This window comes from Loxodonta africana, chromosome 16, assembly GCF_030014295.1.
Source record: "Loxodonta africana isolate mLoxAfr1 chromosome 16, mLoxAfr1.hap2, whole genome shotgun sequence".
Lineage (NCBI taxonomy): Eukaryota > Metazoa > Chordata > Mammalia > Proboscidea > Elephantidae > Loxodonta > Loxodonta africana.
The window spans coordinates 14,861,273-14,884,093 of NC_087357.1; the positions used below are offsets into that span (position 1 = coordinate 14,861,273).

The 22,821-nt window shown below is 45.6% G+C and overlaps 1 protein-coding gene across 3 annotated transcripts in view; it reads right to left on the bottom strand.

Annotated features, from left to right (window-relative positions):
* The window catches only part of PLPP4 (phospholipid phosphatase 4), a 121,848-nt gene that overhangs the window by 64,556 nt on the left and 34,471 nt on the right, over positions 1-22,821 (bottom strand). For 2 of the 3 annotated variants that reach the window (XM_023540905.2, XM_010601215.3), the window contains exon 1: positions 7,488-7,852. In XM_023540905.2, coding sequence (XP_023396673.1) covers positions 7,488-7,622 — 135 coding nt within the window. In that variant the 5' untranslated portion in view covers positions 7,623-7,852. Of the gene's footprint in view, positions 1-7,487; positions 7,853-22,821 lie in introns of those variants that run through there. The other variant, XM_064269234.1, reaches the window with a different exon arrangement.

A 22,821-nucleotide genomic window follows, 5' to 3' on the forward strand; every position in this document is an offset into this window, starting at 1 on the left:
GACTGACTTGATTTGTAAACTTTCACTTAAAGCACAATCAAAATTTAAAAAAAAAAAAAAAGCTCTCCTGCAATGGCAAGCTGTCTGCCTGCGTTCGTGTCCAGGTCTCGCATAGAATAGGAACCGGGTCTCATCCGGCTGGGCATCCCAGCACCTGGCACCACACTCAGCTCAGAGCAGGAGATTCACAAATATCTGTCAGATTAAGTAATAACTAACTACCCTGAGGAGTCCCTGGGTGGTACACAGGTTAATGCACTCAACTTCTAGCTGAAAAGGTTGGTGGCTTGAGTCCACCCAGAGATGCCTCGGAAGAAAGGCCTGGCGATCTATTTCTGAAAAATCAACCATTGAAAACACTATGGAATAGTCTACGTGAATTACGGCCTCATCTACCCGGAGACCAGAACAACTAGACGGTGCCCCGATATCAGTAATGTCCGTTCTGATCAGGAGCACAGTAGATGGATCCTGATGAAAGGGGAACAAAATGTGGAACAGAACTCAAATTCTTAAAAAATCCAGACTTACTGGACTAGCTGAGACTGGAGGATTCCCCAAGACTACTGCCCTGAGATATTTAAACCTTCAACCAAAACTACTCCATGAGATCATCTTTTAGCTAAATAACAGATTGGCTCATAAAGTAAACAATATGGTCCTTTAAAAAATCACCTATGAGACCAAATGGTCAACATTTACTCAAAATCAAAGACAAGAAGCAAGGAGGGAGGGAAACTATATTACTGGAAATGGAACAACCGGAATGGAAATAATGAGAAAGTTGGCACACACTGAGAAATGTAACCAATGTCACTGAATAAATTGTGTAGAAATTGTTAAATGGAGACTAATTTGCTGTGTAAACTGTCACTAAAACACAATAAAGTATTTTAATAAATAAAATAACCCTATGGAGCACAGTTTTATTCTGATGCACACAGTGTGGCCATGAGTTAGAATTGGCTCGAAGGCAACTGGTTTGGATTTTCGCTTTAACCTGAAGCTGTCCACAGTCTGATTTTATCCTTACCTCACTCTGCCGCCTTTGCCCTTACGAATATGCCAAACAAACTTCCATTCACTGGGTCCACACACCCCTTGCTTTTCTGAGTCTGTGCTTTTCCCCACCTGCTCTTCTGTATGTGGCATGCTACTCACCGCCTCTCCATCTCATCCGAGTGCGCAAGGAGCAGGGCAGCAGAATGGCTACCAGTGAGGGTCTGCACTCTGGCAGGCAGGGCTCACATCCTGGTCCAGCCACTAAGGTTGTATAACCTTGCACGAGTTGTTTAATCTCACTATAGTTTTGGTTTTTCCACTGAGATTATGGGATAACACACACATCTGCCAGAGTTGCTAATTAACCAATAAAGAAACATCTGGGGAATATCAGGTGCCTTTAAAAAGCACCTTTGTTAGAAAATTAGAAACTCTGCCTTTACGTTAAAACATTCCAGACAAAAATTAAAAAGATTCCAAGATTTTGTTTATGCATTAAATAATGAAATTTGAGACTTTTAAGGAAATCAAGCTATTTTAAATTATCAGTGAAATATATACGTCCTATAAAAAAAAATTTTTTTTTTTTTGTTCATTACAAGGAAACCCTGGTGGTGCAGTGGTTAAGTGCTACGGCTGCTAACCAAAGGGTCAGCAGTTTGAATTCGCCAGGTGCTACTTGGAAACTCTATGGGCCAATTCTACTCTGTCCTATAGGGTCGCTATCAGTCAGAATCAACTCAACAGCACTGGGTTTAGCTTTGTTTGGTTTTGGTATTCATTATACATTCTCCTACAAACATCTGAAGGTTCTAAAGAATCAAAAGCAGACACATGATATTTTCCATTGGAGCTTCTAATAAAACTCAGGGAACCAATCTAATGTACATGGCAACAAAATATTTGTCATCTTTATGTTAAAAGTATTGTAAATTTATCTTCTGCCCTCTTTGCGTGATTATGGAATCACACTATATCTGGTGGTCAAATGAAAGAAATTCATCAAGGACTATTAATAAAATAAAAAGTTGAACATACTTCATTAGGAGATCAGAGGGTATGAGTCAGGGTTTGTGGCTGAATGCACTTATGTAATCTGAGAACCACAACAGCAAATAACTCCTTCCTTCACTGCCTCCTTCCCACCCATCGGAAGTGTGCCCCATCCAATGTGTGTCTGTAGCCAGAATATCTGTATCTACATCTCAAAAAAATCCGTTGTTCATAAATTCAGGATGCAGCCACAAATCTCTCACTATATCCCAGGTGAACATTTAGCTCCAAATTGCCTTTTACGTTACATGAAATGTGAAGTCTTTGAAGAATGGAGGCAAGTGATAAACAGAAGTGTCCTCCTATTAAAGCCATTAGAGGAAACTGCTTAGACACACTCTGAGTTCTTTATTTCCAGGATTTATAGATGACCTGAGTTAGAGCTGAAATGGAAAGGTCCAATTTTAATTCTCAGGTCTTAGGTAATACCCTTCTCACAACCACCCTAATTTTTCAATCCCCTTGAGGTTTCTAAAAACCCAGTTTATTCTGCAGCACAAAAGTAATTATTAAAAAGCAATTAACCAGGCTACCATCACTCAATGTTTTGATCAAATGCTTCACAGAAGAATCCTAATCAAAAAGGTGGGGGCGGGGGGAGGAAATACGAAACAGAATTTCAAATTCTCATGGAGCCATTGAGGCTAGATGAACCCTCAAAACTATTGCCCTGACATTTATACAAAGCCAACAGCCAACATCATCCTAAAAGGAGAGAGTCTAAAAGCATTCCCGTTGAGATTGGGAACCAGACAAGGATGCCCTTTATCACCACTCTTATTCAACACTGTGCTGGAAGTCCTAGCCAGAGCAATTAGGCTAGATAAAGAAATAAAGGGCATCCATATTGGTAAGGAAGAAGTAAAAGTATCTCTATTTGCAGATGACATGATCTTATACACAGAAAACCCTAAAGAATCCTCAAGAAAACTACTGAAACTAATAAAAGAGTTCAGCAGAGTATCAGAACACAAAATAAACATACAAAAATCAGTTGGATTCCTCTACACCAACAAAAAGAACATCGAAGAGGAAATCAATACCATTTACAGTAGCCCACAAGAAAATAAAATACTTAGGAACAATCTTAACAGAGACGTAAAAGACCTATACAAAGAAAACTACAAGACACTACTGCAAGAAACCAAGAGACCTACATAAGTAGAAAAACATACCTTGCTCATGGATAGGAAGACTTAACATTGTAAAAATGTGTATTCTACCAATAGCCATCTATGGGTACAATGCAATTCCAATCCAAATCCCAACGACATTCTTTAATAAGATAGAGAAACAAATCACCAACTTCATATGGAAGGGAAAGAGGCTCCGGATAAGTAAAGCGTTACTAAAAAAGAAGAACAAAATAGGAGGCCTCACTCTACCTGATTTTAGAACCTATTATACCGCCAAAGTAGTCAAAACAGCCTGGTACTAGTACAACAACGGCTACACAGACCAGTGGAACAGAATTGAGAATCCAGACATAAATCCATCCATGTATGAGCAGCTGATATTTGACAAAGGCCCAAAGTCACTTAAATGGGGAAAAGACAGTCTCTTTAACAAACGGTGCTGGCATAGCTGGATATCCATCTGCAAAAAAATGAAACAAGACCCATTCCTCACACCATGCACAAAAACAAACTCAAAATGGATCAAAGACCTAAATACAAAATGTAAAACGATAAAGATCATGGGAGAAAAAAGAGGGACAATGTTAGGAGCCCTAACACGTGGCATAAACAGCATACTTTTAATACATAATACAAAGCATTACTCACAATGCAGAAGAAAAACTAGATAACTGGGAGCTTCTAAAAATCAAACACCTATGCTCATCCAAAGACTTCACCAAAAGAGGAAAAAGATTACCTACAGACAGGGAAAAAGTTTTTAGCTATGACATTTCTGACCAGCATCTGATCTCTAAAATCTACATGATACTGCAAAAACTCAACTACAAAAAGACAACCCAATTAAAAAATGGGCAAAGGATATGAACAGGCACTTCACTAAAGAAGACATTCAGGTAGGTAACAGATACGTGAGGAAGTGCTCACGATCATTAGCCATTAGAGAAATACAAATCAAAACTACAATGAGATTCCATCTCATCCCAACAAGGCTGGCATCAATCCAAAAAACACAAAAGAATAAATGTTGCAGAGGCTGTTGAGAGACTGGAACACTTCCACACTGCTGGTGGGAATGTAAAATGGTACAACCACTTTAGAAATTGATTTGGTGCTTCCTTAAAAAGCTAGAAATAGAACTACCATACGATCCTGCAATCCCACTCCTTGGAATATATCCTAGAGAAATAAGAGCCTTTACATGAACAGATATACACATACCCATGTTCATTGCGGCACTGTTTACAAGATCAAAAAGATAGAAGCAACCGAGGTGCCCATCAATGGATGAATGGATAAATAAACTATGGTATATTCACACAAAGCAACAGCACGCATCAATAAAGAACAGTGAGGAATCTATGAAACACTTCATAACATGGAGGAATCTGGAAGGCATTATGCTGAGTGAAATTAGTTGCAAAAGGACAAATATTGTATGAGACCACTATTATAAGAACTCAAAAAATAGTTTAAACAGAGAAGAAAATATTCTTTCATGGTTAGGAGAGCAGGGAGGGAGGGAGGAAAGGGGTTTTCACTAATTAGACTGTGGATAAGAACTATTTTAGATGAAGGGAAAGACAACACACAATACAGGAGAGGTCAGCACAACTGGGATAAGCCAAAAGCAGAGAAGTTTCCTGAATAAACTGAATGCTTCAAAGGCAAGCGTAGCAGGGGAGAGGGTTTGGGGACCATGGTTTCAGGGGACATCTAAGTCAAATGGCATAATAAAATCTATTAAGAAAACATTCTGCATCCCACTTTAGAGAGCGGCATCTGGGGTCTTAAATGCTAGCGAGCGGCCATATAGGATGCTTCAACTGGTCTCAACCCACCTGGAGCAAAGGGGAATGAAGAACACCAAGGACACAAGGTAATTACAAGCCTAAGAGACAGAAAGGGCCACATAAACCAGAGACTACATCAGCCTGAGACAGAACTAGATGGTGTCTGGCTACAACCAATGACTGCCCTGACGGGGAACACAACAGAAACCCCTGAGGGAGCAGGAGAGCAGTGGGATGCAGACCCCAAATTCTTGTAAAAAGACCAGACTTAGTGGTTCACCTGAGACTAGAAGGACCCCAGAGGTCATAGTCCCCAGACCTTCTGTTAGCCCAAGACAGTAACCATTCCTAAAGCCAACTCTTCAGACAGGGATTGGACTGGACTATGGGATAGAAAATGATACTGGTGAAGAGTGAGCTCCTTGGATAAAGTAGACACATGAGACTATGTGGGCAGCTCCTGTCTGAAAGGGAGATGAGAAGGTAGAGGGGGGCAGAAGCGGGCTGAATGGACACGGGAATACAGGGTGCAGAGAAGGAGTGTGCTGTCTCATTAGAGGGAGAGCAACTAGGAGTATACGCCAAGGTGTACATAAGTTTTTGTATAAGAGACTGACTTGGTTTGTAAACTTTCACTTAAAACACAATTAAAAAAAAAAAACTATTCCCCTGAGATAATCTTTAAACCCTAAACCTCAAACCAAAACTATCCCCTGAAGTCTTCTTTGAATCAAACAATAGTTTAGCTTAACTAGTAAAGGATGTCTGCCTTGAGCATTGCGCTCTTTTAAAGAATTATCTATGTGGGATCAAACTGACAACAGCAACTCGAAAGGTTAGAGAAGCTTAGCGGAGTGAGTTCATGTTAACGGTGGTGGGATAATTTGGAAAAGGATAGCGAGAATGGTTGCACAACTTGAAGAGTGTAATCAATGTCACTGAATTGTACATGTACAAGTTGTTGAAATGTTTTTCTGTGCATATTTTTATAAAATTATAAAATAACCTACATTTTTAAAAAAGCAACTAAAACAATACTTTAACGTTCATGGGGCGTTCTAAGCATTTCAGGGAGTTTGCAGACACAAAGGTCTTTCCTTTTAATTAACAAGATTTCTTCCATGGAACAAGAGGCATCTCTTCCAAACACAAACTATTCCTAGAGTGCTCAAGGGAAGCTTCTGGAAGGGTTATCTCAGTTCCCAGAGGCATGAGACACAACGGCTCATGAACAGGAACAACCTTCTTGCTGCAGTACTGTCCCTCCAAAAGCTACCTTATTCTTCTGGGACAAGGGAGTGCTGCGGGAAGCTCTGATGGCAATTCTCCAGGAGGCAGGTCCCATCTGCAAGGCAGCCTTGACTCTCTTCCCAACTCTCCTTCGCCTCTGGGTTGGGCTCTCGGTTACAGAGCCAGCTGCTTGGACTGGAATCCTGGCTGAGTCACCAACTAGCTGTGTGACTTGGGGCAAGTCTCCTCATCTCTCTGAGGGGCAGTTCTGCTCCTGCAAAGTGTGGACAGTGATGCCATCTTCCCCACCGCCATGTTTAGCAGGGTTCAATGAGATAATTTTCTTAAACACTCAGCCAAATGCCTGGCTCCCAGGAAGTGAAGCATAAAATGTTGCCACAGTCAGGCAGCAGGGATGTGGAGGTAAAAATAATCTCACTACACTTGCCAGCTTCTTGAGTTCTTGCTTATTTACTCTAGAGAGACACAGATACTGCCTGGAGGTTGGGTCAGAGGGTGGTCCTCTGGTCTGCAACTGACCAGCTAAAACCAGAAATTGTTGTTGTGAGTTGCCGTGGACTTCGCCCCTGACTCTTGGCAACTCCATGCATGACGGAACAAGGCACTGCCTGGTCCTGCATTAGCCCCATGATCAATCGTGGATTTGACCGTTGTGATCCTTAGTGTTTACTGGATAATTTTCCAAAGTAGATTGTCACTCCTTTCTTCCTAGTCCTTCTTAGTCTGGAAGCGCCACTGGAACCTGTTCAGCATCATAGCAACACTCAAGCTTCCTACTGACAGACAGGTGACGGCTGCATACGAGGCGCATTAGCAGGGAATTGAACCCTGGTCTGCTAACCCGGAAACCAAGAATTCTACCACTGAACCACCAATTATCCACCAAGAAGAGTGGCTGCCAGGCCTATCTACTGTGTCTTAGTTTGGGAAAATCGAGGCTTATCCTTAAAGAAAGAGGGGATAGGAAAATCAGGTCACTGGCTTCTAGTCGTCCCTCACTGGAAATATTTGGAAACAACTCCACACAGCCCAGGTAAGCTGGCCTCTCCCCTTCCCAAAGTGTTGGGCAATTACTGTCTCACACCTAACCAAGCAGCCCCCCTCCTGGCTTGGAACTGAAGTTTAATCTGATGGGCCTCTCACCTTCTGCCTCTTCCAGGCTGCCCACCATCTTCAGCAGGGGTAGAAGGCAGAGATGCAAATGTATTTGGTTCCTACTTGGGAAAAGAGGCAAATCACCCATGGTACTTACAAACATGAGGCGGGTCGGTATGTTGTCTGATTGCACCAGAGGATTTTTATAGAGCCAGATCTCTTCCGGCTGGATGACTCTCTGGAACGGATCCAAAAACTCCGTAAACCTGAAACAAAACAAAGAAAGATGCATGAGGTCTGAGCTCTCAGCTGTTGCCCTTGCTCCCAAGAAGGCCTGCCCCTGCACACCCTCGGGCAGAGAACCCAGCCCTCAGGGGTTGGGAAGGGAAACAGGCTGTCCCTCCTGATGGTTCTCAGCCAGTTCAAACTGGGGAGAGATGGAAGAAACCACTGAGATGTCATGGACTCTTCTGTGGCCATCTGCCAGCAAGACCACTTCTGGGTACAAGGGAATAGGGTGAGGCCAACTTACAAAGAATCTAAGAATTTGGGGTTCCAAAGTGAACTCCATTGCCTGTCTGTCAGTTTGTCGTACTGTGCTGGCATGCATGCTGCTGTGATGTTGGAGGCTATGCCACCGGTTTTTCAAATACCAGCAGGGTCACTCATGGTGGACAGGTTTCAGTGGAACTTCCAGACTAAGAGAGACTAGGAGAAAAGGCCTGGCAATCTGTTTAGGAAAATTAGTTAATAAAAATCTTATGGATCACAGAATACTGTCTGACTTCCACTCGCTTACTTTGGGTTAGCTGGGATGAAGCACTTGCTGGAGAAGGACATCATGCTTGGAAAGGGGAGGGCCGATGAAAGTGAGGGAAACTCTCATTGAGATGGACTGACACAATAACCGTGACAATGGATACAAACACACCAACGATCATGAAGATGGCACGGTACCAGGCAACGTTTGGTTCTGTTATACACGATATTGTCATATTTGGAGCTGACTCAATGACAACTAACAACGAACGTCAACTGGAGGCTGAAGTGCAGACTAGAGGCTCAGACTGGGGCAAGGCAAAGGCCAGCAGCAGTCTTTGGGAGCCAACTGCCCTGGGGTTGGAACAAGAGTGAGAGAGTGGTTAGCAATTCTGGGGAAAGAACCGGTCTAGTCTCTTCCTCTATGACAGCACTGGGTGGGTTTATGATACCCTATACCACCATCAGCACCACCACTAGGGGGCAGAGTGAGAATGAAAGGATTGGGACAGGAGAGAAATGCGTTAAAATAAGATAATCTCTAAGGAGCCCTGGTGGTGCAATGGTTAAGAACTTGGCTGCTAACCAAAAGGCTGGCGGTTCGAACCCACCAGCTGTTCTGCAGGAAAAAAGACCTGGTAATCTGCTTCCATAACATGGGGCAGTTCTGCTCTGTCATGTAGGTTCGCTGTGAGTCAGAATCAACTCACCGGGTCTGCACTCGTACCCACAGGGAGCGGAGACCCAGTGGTTTAACTCTCCTCACCAACAGCTCTCCTACCCACTGCAGGCCCAGGCTCTGGGGTCAGACTCATCAGCACTCACATCCCAGCTCAGACTCTCTGTGAGTTCCTTAACATTTCTGAGCCTCAGTTCCCCCATCTGTAAAATGGGCACATCTCCCAAGTGGGAATGAAAACAAAATGAAAGCATAGATGTAGAGTGCCTAGCAGAGCATGAATAGAAACTATTATTTTATTCTAGCTTCCACTCTCACACTTTTACCAGTTTGCGGGCTTGTTCTTTGTTTGATTTTGTGACAATCGATACTCTGCCTGGAAGTGTTTTTAAAACATTCTACATAAAAGGAATGAAAATGAGTTTTATTTGAAAAAAATTATGAGACTGTATTATGTACTTGTGTAACTGAAGCTTCCAGACTACTCCAGTTATCATTGCTGCATAACAAATTGCCCCAAAACTTAATGGCTTAAAACAACCATTTTGTGGACTAGAAAATCAAAGAGGCTCCAGCCAGACTGTCTCCCTCGGGGTCTCTCCTGGGGCTGCAGCAGCTGGACACCGGCTGGGGCTGCAATCATCTGAGGGCTCCACGCTCCTTGGAAACCCTATGTGGCAGTTCTACTCTGTGCTATAGGTTGTTATGAGTTGGAATCGACTGGATGGCAACAGGCTTCGTTTTTGTTTTTTTTTTTTAAATCAACCCAAAACAATTACACAGCTGTCAGCTGGGCACTCTGCTGGGCTGTGAACGGCAACACCCACATGTGGACTCCCCAGCACCATGGTCTCAGAGCAGCCGGGCTTCTTACAGCAGCTGGCTTCCCCCAAAATGGTGTCCCAGGAGAACCAGGCAAAAGCTGACTGGCCTTTTCTAACCCAGCCTCAGATGTCACACAGTGTCACCTCCACAGCACCCACATGGTTATAAGGGACTCATTAGCTGAGCCCAGATTCAAGGGAGAGGATATTCCACCTGTGGATGGAGAATGGCAAGCCCCCTTTCTAGAAAAGCATGTGGGAGGAGAGACACACTGCAGCCCTCTTTGGAAAGACCGTCTGCCACACATGAGTGCGGTCACTCTAACGGCATAGGAGCCCACACTCTCAGAGATGCCACAACCTTAACCCCATACCGCCCGCCACAGGGCCAGGGACCTGTGCTCACCTCTGAACACCTTCCTTCCTTCCCTTCCTTGTTGCCCAGGTTTTACTCTCCTCAGGCACCCACCCCACCTCACGTCCCAGGAGCTGCAGCCAGATCCCATCTGCCAAGCAAATGATATCCTCTGGGAGTGGCAGGACCAAGAAAAATAGATGTTCTTCCTCTAGCCACGTTCCCGGCACAGGTGTCCACCTCAGAGAATCCAGACAGCAAGACAGCTGCTCAGGGGACCAAGGTCTTAACAAAGCAAGCAGGGCAAACGCGGTCATATGGCAGAATGGAAAGTTCTGGAGACATCAAAAGGGTGTTCCCAAGAGAGGGGGGTCTTAGTTATTTAGTGCTACCATAACAAAAATACCACAAATGGGGGCTTTAAAGAATAGAAATTTATTTCATCACAATTCTGGAGTCTAGAAGTCTGAGTTCATAGTGTCAGCTTAAAGGCACAGTCCTTCTTTGTCTCTTTCAGCTTCTAGTAGCTGCTGGCAGTTCTCAGCATTTCTGGGCTTGTCCCTCCATCTCCCATGTGTCTCCTCTGCTCTTTTTTATAAGACGCCACTCAGAGGGGATTAGGGTTAGGTCCCACCTGACTCTGGTATGACCTTGTTAACATAACAAAAGAAAACCCTATTTCCAAACTGACTCATATTTACAGATACAGGGATAGGGACTTCAACATGACTTTTTTGGAGACACAATTCAATCCAAAACTGAGGGCTCGTTCGAGCTTGGAAACATTCTCCCACTCCCATGAGCCCTTGGGAAGTGCATTGGAAACCATGAAAAATGGAAACCCTGCTTCTAGGTAAGGAGTAAAGGGGTGGCCTGTGCTCTCTGAGGGGTCAACAGGCACCGACAGCTCCCAGCAGTGTGCTAGGTCAGTGGTTCTCAGCCTTTAGAGTGCCCAGGAACCGCTTGAGGTCTTGTGGACACAGATCCCACACGGCAACACACAGCAGATCCAGGGAGGCCCAGCACTTCCAGCAAGCTCCCCAGTGATGCTGAGGCCGCTAGTCCATGCATCACACCAGCATAGCAAGGGGCCAGGGTACTCTCATCTCCTGGGTGCTTGTTAAAATACAGACTCTTGGCCCAGGGGCTGTCATGTACACTACAGTTTAGACACACAACTCTCAGGGAAATAAAGTGGATGTTAGCCAGTGCTTCCCAACTTCAGCCACTGAAGAACCAACTCCACGTAGGAGTCCCTGGGTGGTGCAAACAGTTAAAGTGTGTGGCTGCTAACTAACGGGTTGGAGGTTCGAGTCCACCCAGAGGTGCCTCAGAAGAAAGGCCTGGCAATCTAATTCTGAAAAATCAGCCATTGAAAACTCCATGGAGCACAGCACCATTCTGCTCTGATATACACAGGGTCACAACCGACTTGACAGCAGCTGGTTTCCGGTCCCCGTTATAACCATTCCCTAGATGTTAACTACTGTCAATGCCGTCACCTCACTTAACAGAGACGTTAGAACTAAAACTAAAACGCCTGAGCTGCGTAAGTCAAAATGTTTCCATGTGAAAAGCACAGAGTTAGTACTAAAGTAAACATATCCTTTTCTTTCCTGAAAATTGCAACTGTTCAAACTGGTAACTTGCTGTTTGATTTCGATTTAGGACATGCTGCTTCTATCTCTTCACTGTTTGAACCAGATGACTGTCTTAGTCTACAGTATCTTAATTTCTCCTTGGCAAAGCAGGGACAGTGCTACTGGTTTTCGCCTTATGTCTCTGATGGGACGGTGGAAGAACTCAGAAGACATACACTATGAACATAGAAAGATGTTATTCTAGCTTTTTACAGAGCAATTCTCCTGTTAACGCATGCACATTATAGATGCTTAAACCCTCTCTGGATTGAGTTTTGAATCCACATCCCTCTCCTTCTCTGTCTCTGTCTCTCTCTCACACACACACACACCAAGCCAGAATTTAAGTGAGTGTAAGGTAAGCCATTTGCTGACTTGCAGGGAGAAAAAAAAAAAACGAAATTAACTACAGCGGAGAAGAGGGAGTCTGATGGTTACATGGAAAGAAAAGCCAGCAGAAAACTAGAAGAGGAATGAAGTCTAAGAAAAACAGAAAACCAAACATGTATTTCCTTCGGGCAGACTTTGGTTGCCAGTGGCTTTTTTATGCCAAATCACCACATGGCCTGCCTCCCTTCCTTTGGTCCCTGAATCTTCACCTATGAGCAGTGAGAGCAACTCCAGGGGTTACACACCTTCACCATCGAATGTTCTCGCACCTTTTACTGGCTGGCATTGCACAAAATAAGAACATGACCTGCCCTCTGAGGATCCCCAGACAGGGCCCAGTTGGGTAGCTGCTAGACCAGTGACAGACGCATCCACACTCGTGTACACTCCCGCCCTCCTGGCGGCTGGTCCCGTTCTCATCACTCAGCCTGACTTTCAGCAGCCTACAATGCATTTTTCGTTAAACAAGAAGGGGTGCAGCAGGGGACAGCCGGCGACTATCACCTTGGCCAGCTGTTTATTCATTCAGCAAGTACTTACTGAGTGCCTGCCACATTCCAGGTACTGCACCAGGATTGCTGTCCTCCAACTGTGGAGATTATAGTCCCAGGACCCTCAGTCACAACAGATTGTGGAATGAGATGGCAAGGTCTTTAGTCGCAGGCATCAGAACAGCATCTACGCGTCAGATTGCCACCCCACTCTGCTTTGAGAGCCATGTCTTTGAGCCTAGGGACTCGGTCATTGGACCTGTGAAATGCCTCCAATCCAAGGACCATAAGGGGCCCCAATCCTCTAAGGAAGTTCCAGGGTATGTATTTATCACTGTCCTCATACGGAATGTGGCAAAGGACTCATCAGCCCAAAGATGGGAACCCCAAAGAGTGCCGACCCAACACCACACAAGCAGGAACAGCAAGTCCCAACCAAGGACATGGGTGCCACTGTCCCTTGCCTCTTCTGACTCAAAGTCAAGTTCCCGAAGCCCCAGAGTCTCCCCATTTTCCAGAGTCTCATCGTTACCTAAAAGACCCCATGGATCTGCAGCAACCCTGAATCCAGAAGCCTTGGTAAGAGACCATTTTCAAGATGGCTTATGACTTCAGGGGCCTTAAAGTCACATACCAGACACAGACCTCCACATCCTTCTGAACCATAAATGACACAAGACTACTGCAATGGAGCTCTGGTGGCACCGTGGTTAAGTGCTCAGCTGCTAACCAAAAGGTCAGCAGTTAAATCCACCAGCCATTCCTTGGAAACCCTACGGGGCAGTTCTACTCTCCTGTAGGGTCACTAAGAGTCGGATCGACACCACAGCAACAGGTTTGGATTTTTTTATACTGGAATACGAACTTAGACAATTAGCCTTTGTTCTGATCCCTGCTTTGGCATTCCCTAGCTGAGAAGTCTGAGAAAAGTCATTAACCTCTCTGAGATTTCATTCCCCTCAAACACACCTGATGGCTATACCCTCCAGGGCCATTGTGAATAAGTGTCAGGATCCGACAAAGCACCTGGGCACCATCGGCCTCAATAAAAGGTGGCTGCTGCTCTTGCAAACGCGAGTATTAGTGACACTGATGACAACATGACTGGGAACAGTGAGACTGGGGACGAGTGGGGGGAGATCAGACAGAAGAGCACCAACAACAAGCACTCATCATCTGGCCATTCCATGAGCAAACAACGATCCAGAAAGTCACTTCGGAACCTTGCAATCTGAAGGAGAAAAAAACAAGACATGATAAAGAAGCTTTCTAAGCAAAAACAAAATGTAAGGCATGGTTCTTAACTGCACTATTCCTTTGCAAGAGGAAAAACGCTTACAAACGGGCATCGGACGTGGGCAGCAAGCTGGCCGCTCAGTTCTGGGCAGGGAGGAGGCGTATCGTATTTTTCATTAGTCCTGGGAACAGTGGGTGGAGTGAGGCTATCAAGAGAACATATTGATGAATTATCTGTCTGTGAACCAGCAACCTGCCTCTGGACAGGACTTACCCTGAGGTGGAGTAGTGGGCTACCTCTGAAGACAAAGGTAACAATTATTATAATAATAACAAGTTATCATGTAAGAATGCATCACCCCAGAAGTCCCAACGTTTAGCGCAACTATTTCCAAACATTTCTGCGGAGGGGTCCTTCCCACTGGAAGCAAACAATGGAAAACTGAAAATGTTTCAGCCGCCTGAGCTGAAACAGAAAAGCCCGGTCTCCATAAACCCAGGCTGCAGAGGCTGGCACCCTAGGATCAGGACGGGCCCCACAAGAGGCACTCGGCAAAGGGCATTAACACAATTTATCACTGAAAAGTTCCAAATTAAAAAAAAAAAAAATCATTCCTAAAAAGTTTGCTCACCAAATAGAATGTGTGAGTCTTGTTCTGGTGACGGCTCAAAAGGAAATTGTTAATTTCAGTGGGTGTCACAAAGGATATTGCGGTTAGTTAAAATCATACACTGAAGTATTTACATACGAAACCATTCCATGCCTGGAATTTGCTTGACCAAAAAAAGGTGGGGTGGGGGGGAGGCTGAGCATGTAAGAGAACAAATAAAAAACAAAAAAATACTGATTATTGGGGAAGGGTGCTTGAAATTTCCAAAACAAAAGGGTTTTAAAAATTATTGTGCTCCTTGGCCTGGAGCCCTGGTGGCACAGTGGTTAAGCGCTCAGTTGCCAAACCACTAGCCACTCCTCGGAGGAAGATGTGGCAGTCTGCTTCTGTAAACCCTGGTGGCGTAGTGGTTAAGCGCTACAGCTGCTAACCAAAGGGTTGGCAGTTTGAAGCCGCCAGGTGCTCCTTGGAAACTCTGTGGGGCAGTTCTACTCTGTCCTGTAGGGTCGCTATAAGTCGGAATCGACTCGACGGCACTGGCTTGGCTTCCATAAAGATTACGGCCTTAGGAACCCTATGGGCAGTTCTACTCTGTCCTATAGGGTCGCTATGAGTCAGAATTGACTCAATGGCAGTGGGTTTGGTTTTTGGTTTGGTTCCTGGGCCATTAAAATCCTACAAAATGAAGTCCTTTGTCAGCCAAAGCAAGTGCCTACTCTTGAAAAGTATTGTTAACTTCGACTCATTTCAGTACAGGGTGACAACGGCAATTGTAATAAGAAAAAAGAAAGTCAGAAAGAAGAAAGAGCGGCAGGAAAAGAAAATCTGAAGCAGAAGAAAAGAGAGAAACTGGAAAGAGGTTAGCTCACTCACGAAATGAGTCACCTTCTGTAATAGATTGAATTGTGTCCCCCAAAAATACATCAGCTTGGCTGGGCCATGATTCCCAATATTGTGTGATTGTCCACCATTTTATCATCTGATGTGGTTGTCTTCCGTGTTATAAATCCTACCTCAATGATGTTAATGAGGTGGGATAGGTGGCAGCTATGTTAATGAGGCAGGACTCAATCTATAAAATTGAGTTGTTTCTTAAGTCAATCTCATTTGAGATATAAAAGACAGAAGCAAGCAGAGGGACATGGGGACCTCATACCACTAAGAAATAAGAGCCAGGAGAACAGCACACCCTTTGGACCCAGCATCCCTGTGCTGAGATGCTCCTTGACCAGGGAAGATTGATGACGAGGACCTTCCCCCAGAGCTGACAGAGACAGATAGCCTTCCCCTGGAGCTGGCACCCTGAATTCAGACTTCTAGCCTCCTAAACTGTGAGAGAATAAATTTCTCTTTGTTAAAGCCATTCACTTGTGGTATCTCTGTTTACAGTAGCACTGGACGACTAAAACACCTTCAGAAGCCCACACACCTGGAGTAATAAGGCCATTTCCTCCTAGGACGGTCTTTGGTTGGGCTAGTAGCTAAGAAGAGTTGGATGCATGAGACAGAACAACCACAAGTCAGAAGGCCAAGGACTGGACAAGGCCAGTGTTCAGACGAGAGGCTGACACTGGGGGGCACAGGACAAGGTCGACATATAAATATGACATAAGACGCAGGAATACAGCTGCTTAGAGCCACCAGCCTGCACCGCAGCCAGCTGAGGCCAGGAGAAGGCAGAAGCTTCCCCTTCCTCTGAGGAGTGGCCAGGTCTGTGGCTGCTCGCTCAAAATCTTCCTAAGTAGCAGATGGCGAACAACCAGGTCATCACTGCTGCCAAGATAAAGGGGTGTGAGGCAGAATGCAGTGGCCACACAGCAGAACATCAGCTCCAAGGGGCCAGCAGGGATTCCTGGCTGCTTCTGATCAGAGCTGTACCCCCAGAGCCTAGAACAATGCCTGGCATGGAGTAGGTGCTCAGTAAATATTGTTGAATGGATGCCTGAACAAGCAAGCACATGGCAGCTGTTTCAATAAAGATCCAACCCTCTGACACATGGAACCTTAAACCAGAGGCTGGCAGCCAGCTGCCCTCGGCGGCCTGCTGCCCTCGGCAGCCTGCTGATATGTTTGGTTTGGGCTGTAAAAAAATGTAATTCATGGCCACTATTTAAAAACCAGGCACCCTTAAGTCAAAATCTGAATTTCTGGCCTCTGTTGAAAAATTCCGGCTGGCAACCTCAGGCCTGCTCTCCTCCGTGGCCACAGTCGTCAGAGGAGCTGAGAAGCAGCTGCCGGCTTTGGCTGGAGGAATGCTCACCCTGTGCTCCTCCCCAGCCAGCCTCCCGCACCCATTTATGCCTGTCACCCTGTCTCCTGTCCTGCCTGGGGACATTTGTGCTTCCCTCTCCGTGGCTGCTTCAGACCGATTATTGGTTGGGCTGGGTGGGAGGCATATTTAACAGCCTCTAGGATTCCTGGGGATACCCTGGGTGATGCAAACGGTTAACACGCTCGGCTGCTAACTGAAAAGTTGGAGGTTCGAGCCTACCCACAGGTGACTCACAAGAAAGGCCTGGTATCTTCTTTGAAAAATCAGCCACTCAAACTCTACGGGGTGCAGTCCTGCTCTGACACACAAGGGTTTGCCATGAGTTGGAATCGACTGGAAGGAAAGTGGTAACTGGTAGGAACCCTGGGACCCACCCTCCGAAGTCAGCACCTCCTGTGGACAAGCCTATCTCTATTCCCTGGGAGCCAGGCCTTTACTGGGTGCTCGCTTGCTGAGTGGTTGACTAAGACTAATCGGCTCACCCAGACAAACAGCAGCTGTTTGTCTAACCATCCTCTCCACCACCATCACCACTGAGCCCCTAAAGAAAGAACCAAACGCACACCTTGTCGTCTGTCCTGAGTGACGGAAACCCCCCATTTCATGGCTCTCACTGAGGTCCCTGGGTTTGGTCCATCACAGACCACCGGAGCTGCTCGTATTCACGCACTGAGATGTCCTCTTCAGAGGAACCTAGAGGACGGGAGGGCCAGCTAACCATTTGCCGAGTGCTGCCTACCTGCCAGAAGCACCCTAGGTGCTTTTCCACTCTGTATCTCAAGCACAGCTCAACACTGAAAAGCAGAAAGTCATCTACCTTTTTCCAGACAGAGAAACTGAGGCTCAGTGACCTTCCTGCCCAAGGTCACTTAGCTAACAAGCAGTAAAACTAGAACTCACCCTCGGGTCTTCTGACCCTAATCTGGGCTGTTTCCACCGTACCCATTATTCTAAATGTGGGGCAAGAACACAATGAGGTGGAAGCGAGGGCAATGTGTGGGCTGAAGACAACTTGCCACAGTAGAGCAGGCGATGGGAGGGCCCTGGGGCAGACCCAGGCAGTATGGGGAATGCCGGTTGCTGTTCCTTAGCAGCTAGTTGGACTAGGCTTTACATTCCACTACTGATGACTTTGTGATTGCAACAAAGTTCCTCACCCTTCGATTTTGCTACTTCTTCATCTGTAAAATGGACAGTCATTCACTTATTCATTCATCGGCAGTACAGCAAGGTAGTTAAAGTAAAAGCTCAGATTCTGAAATCTGCTTCCCTGGATTTGACACCGGCCAAATCACTTCATTTCTGTGTGCCTCCGTTTCTTTATCTGTAAAACGATGATTATAAATGAGATGGCTGGCACATACCACATAGACTTAGTAAGCATTAGCTTTTACTCATTATTCATTCATTCATTACACAGGCACGGACATCCTGGCCACTTGGAAGAATTGCTCAAATAAGAAAATCAACATGAAAATGCTTTATAAAGTGTGACTCTACTCAAAAGGGGTTGGTACTGGTCCTGGGCTTCTGGGGGAAATGCCCTTCCATTCTTGAGTCCCTGCTCACTTTCTCTTTGTCAAGCTCCTCTTCTCTTCCTCCGGGTCTTTCCTGAATAATGTAGGCTCCAGAAGGCCATCTTGGGACTCAGGCTCTTCCCAGTGGGGACCACCTCTGCCCCAGGACTATACCAGCCCTTAACTTCTGAGGTCTTTCCAAATGGACTTCTCCGGCACTCAGTTCTCATGACCCCTCCTGTCTTGGGGCTCTAATTGCCTCTGGGCTGGTAGCTATGGATTTCCTGTTGGCACCAGAAACAAATTCAGTCCCAAGTGGCTCCCACCAACCCTAGGAGCCAGGACACCTGTGGTCTCATCTGGGCTTAGCTGCCAAACCAGCTCTGTGACTTTGAATTAGTCATTTAATCATTCTCTGTCCCTCATTTTTCCTCATTGAGGATCTGGACCGGAAGACTTCAGCGTTTTCTTCCTGTCTAAATGCTGCAAACCTCTCCTCCCAAACAATGGGGAATGAGACTGTGATGGAACACTGCCTACATTCCAAACACCGAATTATGACATACTTTATTTTCCTCAGACTTTACCACAACCCTACAAGGTTATTTTGCCAATTAAGAAACTGAGTTTAAAGAAGGCCAAGTAGTACTGGTAAAACAGGGCTAATAACATGCCGCTAAATAAATCAACTGTCGCGTCTCTGCCTTCAATGATTTCCCACAGTCCTTTGACTTTTTGTTCTACTAATGGTATCAATGTGTCTTGAAACGAATCAGTACCCAGTACAACTGGCACCAATCGGAACAGTCACACTTTAAACTACCAAACCCACTGCTGTCAAGTCTATTCCTACTTACAGCGACCCTATAGGGTTTCAAAGGCTGTAAATCTCTACGGAAGCAGACTGCCACATCTTTCTCCCACAGAGCCACTGGTGGTTTCGAACCACCGACCTTTTGGTTAGCAGTCAATTGTTTTAACCACTGCACTACCAGGACTCCTTAAATTACCAAACCAAACAAAACCAAAGCCATTGCTGTTGAGTCAATTCCAACTCATAGTGACCCTACAGGATAGCGTAGAACTCCCCCATAGGGCTGCCAAGGAGCACCTGGTGGATTCGCACTGCCAACCTTTGGGTTAGCAGCCATAGCTCTTAATCACTGCGCCAGCAGGGCTTCCTAAATTACCAACCCCCATTGCCATTGAGTCCATTCCAACTCATAGTGACCCTATAGGACAGAGAACTGCCCCATAGAGTTTCCATGGAGTGCCTAGTGGATTTGAACTGCTGACCTTTTGGTGAGCAGCCGTATGCTTAGCCACTACTCCACCAGGGTCTCCTAAATTACCAAAGGTGAGTCTAAATCACTATAAGCCAAATCAGTGGAATGGTTGGTGTTTTGCCACCTGTACATGTAATCGCTCTGCTTAAAAACAGAGTGATAAAACTCCCCAGCTTGCTCACTGAAATACAGAAAATCAGAAGAGTTGTTCTTGCCATGTGCAACCTGTTGGCAGACCTACTAGGCTTATGAGCGAGACTTCCCCAGGATCTGCAGGCGTTATTGTTAAAGGTCTTAATTGGCTTTTGAGGTTTTGCACAGCACTGCAAATCTGGATAATCAAGTTTGGGAAAGAGTGTAATCAAGCTGATTTATCCACAATTATCTCCCTCCATTATCCTCCTTGTTACCCCGTTCTGCAATTACTTGCATGGAAAATTTTTATGTAATGGAGACAGTGAAGGAGAAAGCAGATTCCTTTGAATTCTGCAGTAAGCAAAGGGGGTCCAGCTCTGTGCACAGAGCCTGGTCTCTGTACGGGAGGCAGTCCCAGGCAGGCTGCCCTCAAGACAGAGTAAGGGGTAAATGCCCAATGAGTCAAAGCTAACAAGCTCCACGCACCCCAGATTCACATGGAAACTCATAATTCCCAAACCATAAGAGAGGACTCATTCCATTTGCTCATGGAGTGGCTGCTGCTGGCCACCACCCGGTGCATTCCAAAGGAAGACAAGAAGTTACAGTGAACAACACATCCATCAATCATTCTCCTCCCTATGTCAACAGAAATTCCAAACAATAACATTATTTATAACATATGAGAACCTGTATGAGTCACACACTGCTCTACGTACTTTAAAAGCATTACACATCTGTTCGACTTCACAATCACTATGACACAGGCACCGTTATTATTCCCATTGTGATGGTTCATTTCATGTGTCTACTTGGCTAGGCTATGGGGCCCGGTTGTTTAGGCAAACATTACTCTAGATGTTGCTGGGAAAGGGTTTTGGGGATGTGATTAACATCTACAATCAGCAGATTTTAAGTAGACCATCCTCAGTAATGTAGGTGGGTCTCATTCAACGAGCCAAAGGCTTTAAGAGCAAAGACAGATTTCCAGAGAAGAAGGAATTCTGACTCAAGGCTCTAACATGGATATCCTGCCCAAGTTTCCAGACTGCTGGCCTGCCCTAGAAATACCAGACTCAAGACTGCAACATCAACCCTTTCCTGAGTTTCCAGCCCGCTGGTCTGCCCTACAAATTTCAGACTTACCAGCTCCCACAATCACATTAGCCAATTCCTTAAATAATTTTCATTTTATTTGGATCCACAATCAACAGCCATGGAACCGGCAGTCAAGAAATCAAAAGACTTATTGCGTTAGGTAAATCCCCTGCAAAGGACCTCTTTAAAGTGTTGAAGAGCAAAGATGTCACCCTGAAGACTAAGGTACGCCTGACCCAAGCCATGGTATTTTCAATCGCATCATATTCATGTGAAAGCTGGACAATGAGTAAGGAAGATCGAAGAAGAATTGATGCCTTTGAATTGTGGTGTTAGCAAGGAATATTGAATATACCATGGACTGCCAGAAGAATGAATAAATCTGTCTTGGAAGAAGTACAACCAGAATGCTCCTTAGAAGCAAGGATGGTGAGACTGCATCTTACATGCTTTGGACGTATTGTCAGGAGGGATCAGTCTCTGGAGAAAGACATCATGCTTGGCAAAGTACAGGGTCAGGGGAAAAGAGGAAGACCTTCAAAGAGGTGGATTGACACAGTGGCTGCAACAATGGGCTCAAGCATAACGATTGTAAGGATGGTGCAGGGTTGGGCAGTGTTTTGTTCTGTTGTGCACGGGGCCGCTATGAGTCGGAACTGACTCGACGGCACCTAACAACAACGATTCCTTAAAAATCAGTCAATAACCTACCTACCTCTCTCTCTCTCTCTCACTCGCTCACTCACTCGCTCACTGGCTCAATTTGTAGCACTCCAACTGATACGCCCATTTTACAGAGAGTCAGAGTGAGGCTGTCACCCAGTCTAGTACAGCTAGACCTCATATGAGTGATTCCAGAGCTCATACCCGCTAAGTGGCACTGCCTCATCAAGGCAAAGGTGGAGACAGATGGAGAAGGCAGAGCGTCCATGTTTCATATCAAGGGTCAGATGATCTTTTAAACAAACATCTAAGAAGAATCAAGAAAATTCTAAAGAAATTCAAAGAAAGCCACTCACAGATCAAAGTTGGTGGGACTGTCCTGAATTAAGGCTGTTGGCAGCACCAGCAAGAACTATGGTGGGCATGAGAAATCTCAGAAGGAGGTCCTGGTCTCATCTTGACCACCAAGTGCTCTGTGACCTTGAAGACGGCATTTACATCCCTCAGTCTTGGTTTCTCCATTTGTAAAATGAGAGGGCTGCTTGGGTGCTCTCTATGCAGCTCCACTGAATGAGTTTTAGAGCTTGGAGAACTTCTGATGTGAGGACCCAGCACCCTGGGGTAGTGGTCCTCAGCCCCAGCTGCATGTCCCACTCTGGAGCTGTTAAAAATATCCCTGCCCTTGCCCCACCTAGATCAACTAAGTAGACTCTCAGGGCAGCCAGGCTGGGCCCACTGCTAGAGCCACTGTACAAAGAGACAGGCAGGAAGCTACCTGGGAGGACAACAGGACCCGTTTCTTTATTTTCTTTTCCCTTTTCTTCTTCTTTCCTCTTTTATTTGGTTTTTCTCTTTCATTTTGACTTTGCTGCCTTTATTTCCCTGCTGACTGGGTCAACAATGGTCCTTTTTAAAATATGACAACAGATGCATCATATCTGGCATCACAAAACATCAGCATGCTTTAGCTCCGCCCATCAGCCCTTCTACTCAACAGGATGCCCTTCTACTCAACTGGACACCATTCTAAGGAGGCCTGTGAGCCAACAGCAGTGCTCTCTCAGTCTGTGCCACCTATCCAGGTTCAGGTGGGCCTGGGCTGGTAGCAGGTCCCTAAGGCCTGCAGGCCATTCCCAATGGGCAACATCAAAACAAGGGATCGGGTTTGGGGAAGAGAAATGAAGGGGCATCCCTCCAGCCCTAACTCAGAGGCTCACCTCCAGAGCAGGTGCAAAAAGTTTAGCTGTGCTAGGCACCAGGGTCCAGAGTTAAACAGGGCACAGCCCCTGCCCTCGAGGAGTTTACAGTTCAGGGTGAAGGCACAGCTTAAAAATAGACTCTGAATTTCATATCACTGCCATAACAAATTGACAAACAGTGGTTTAAAACAACACCAATTTACTGTCCTACAGTTCTGGAGGTCAGAAGTCTGACATAGCACCCACTGGGCTAAAATCAAGGTACCAGCAGGACCACAATCCTTTCTGGAAGGAGGTCCAAGGGGGAAATCCATTTCCTTGCTTTTTCCAGCTTCA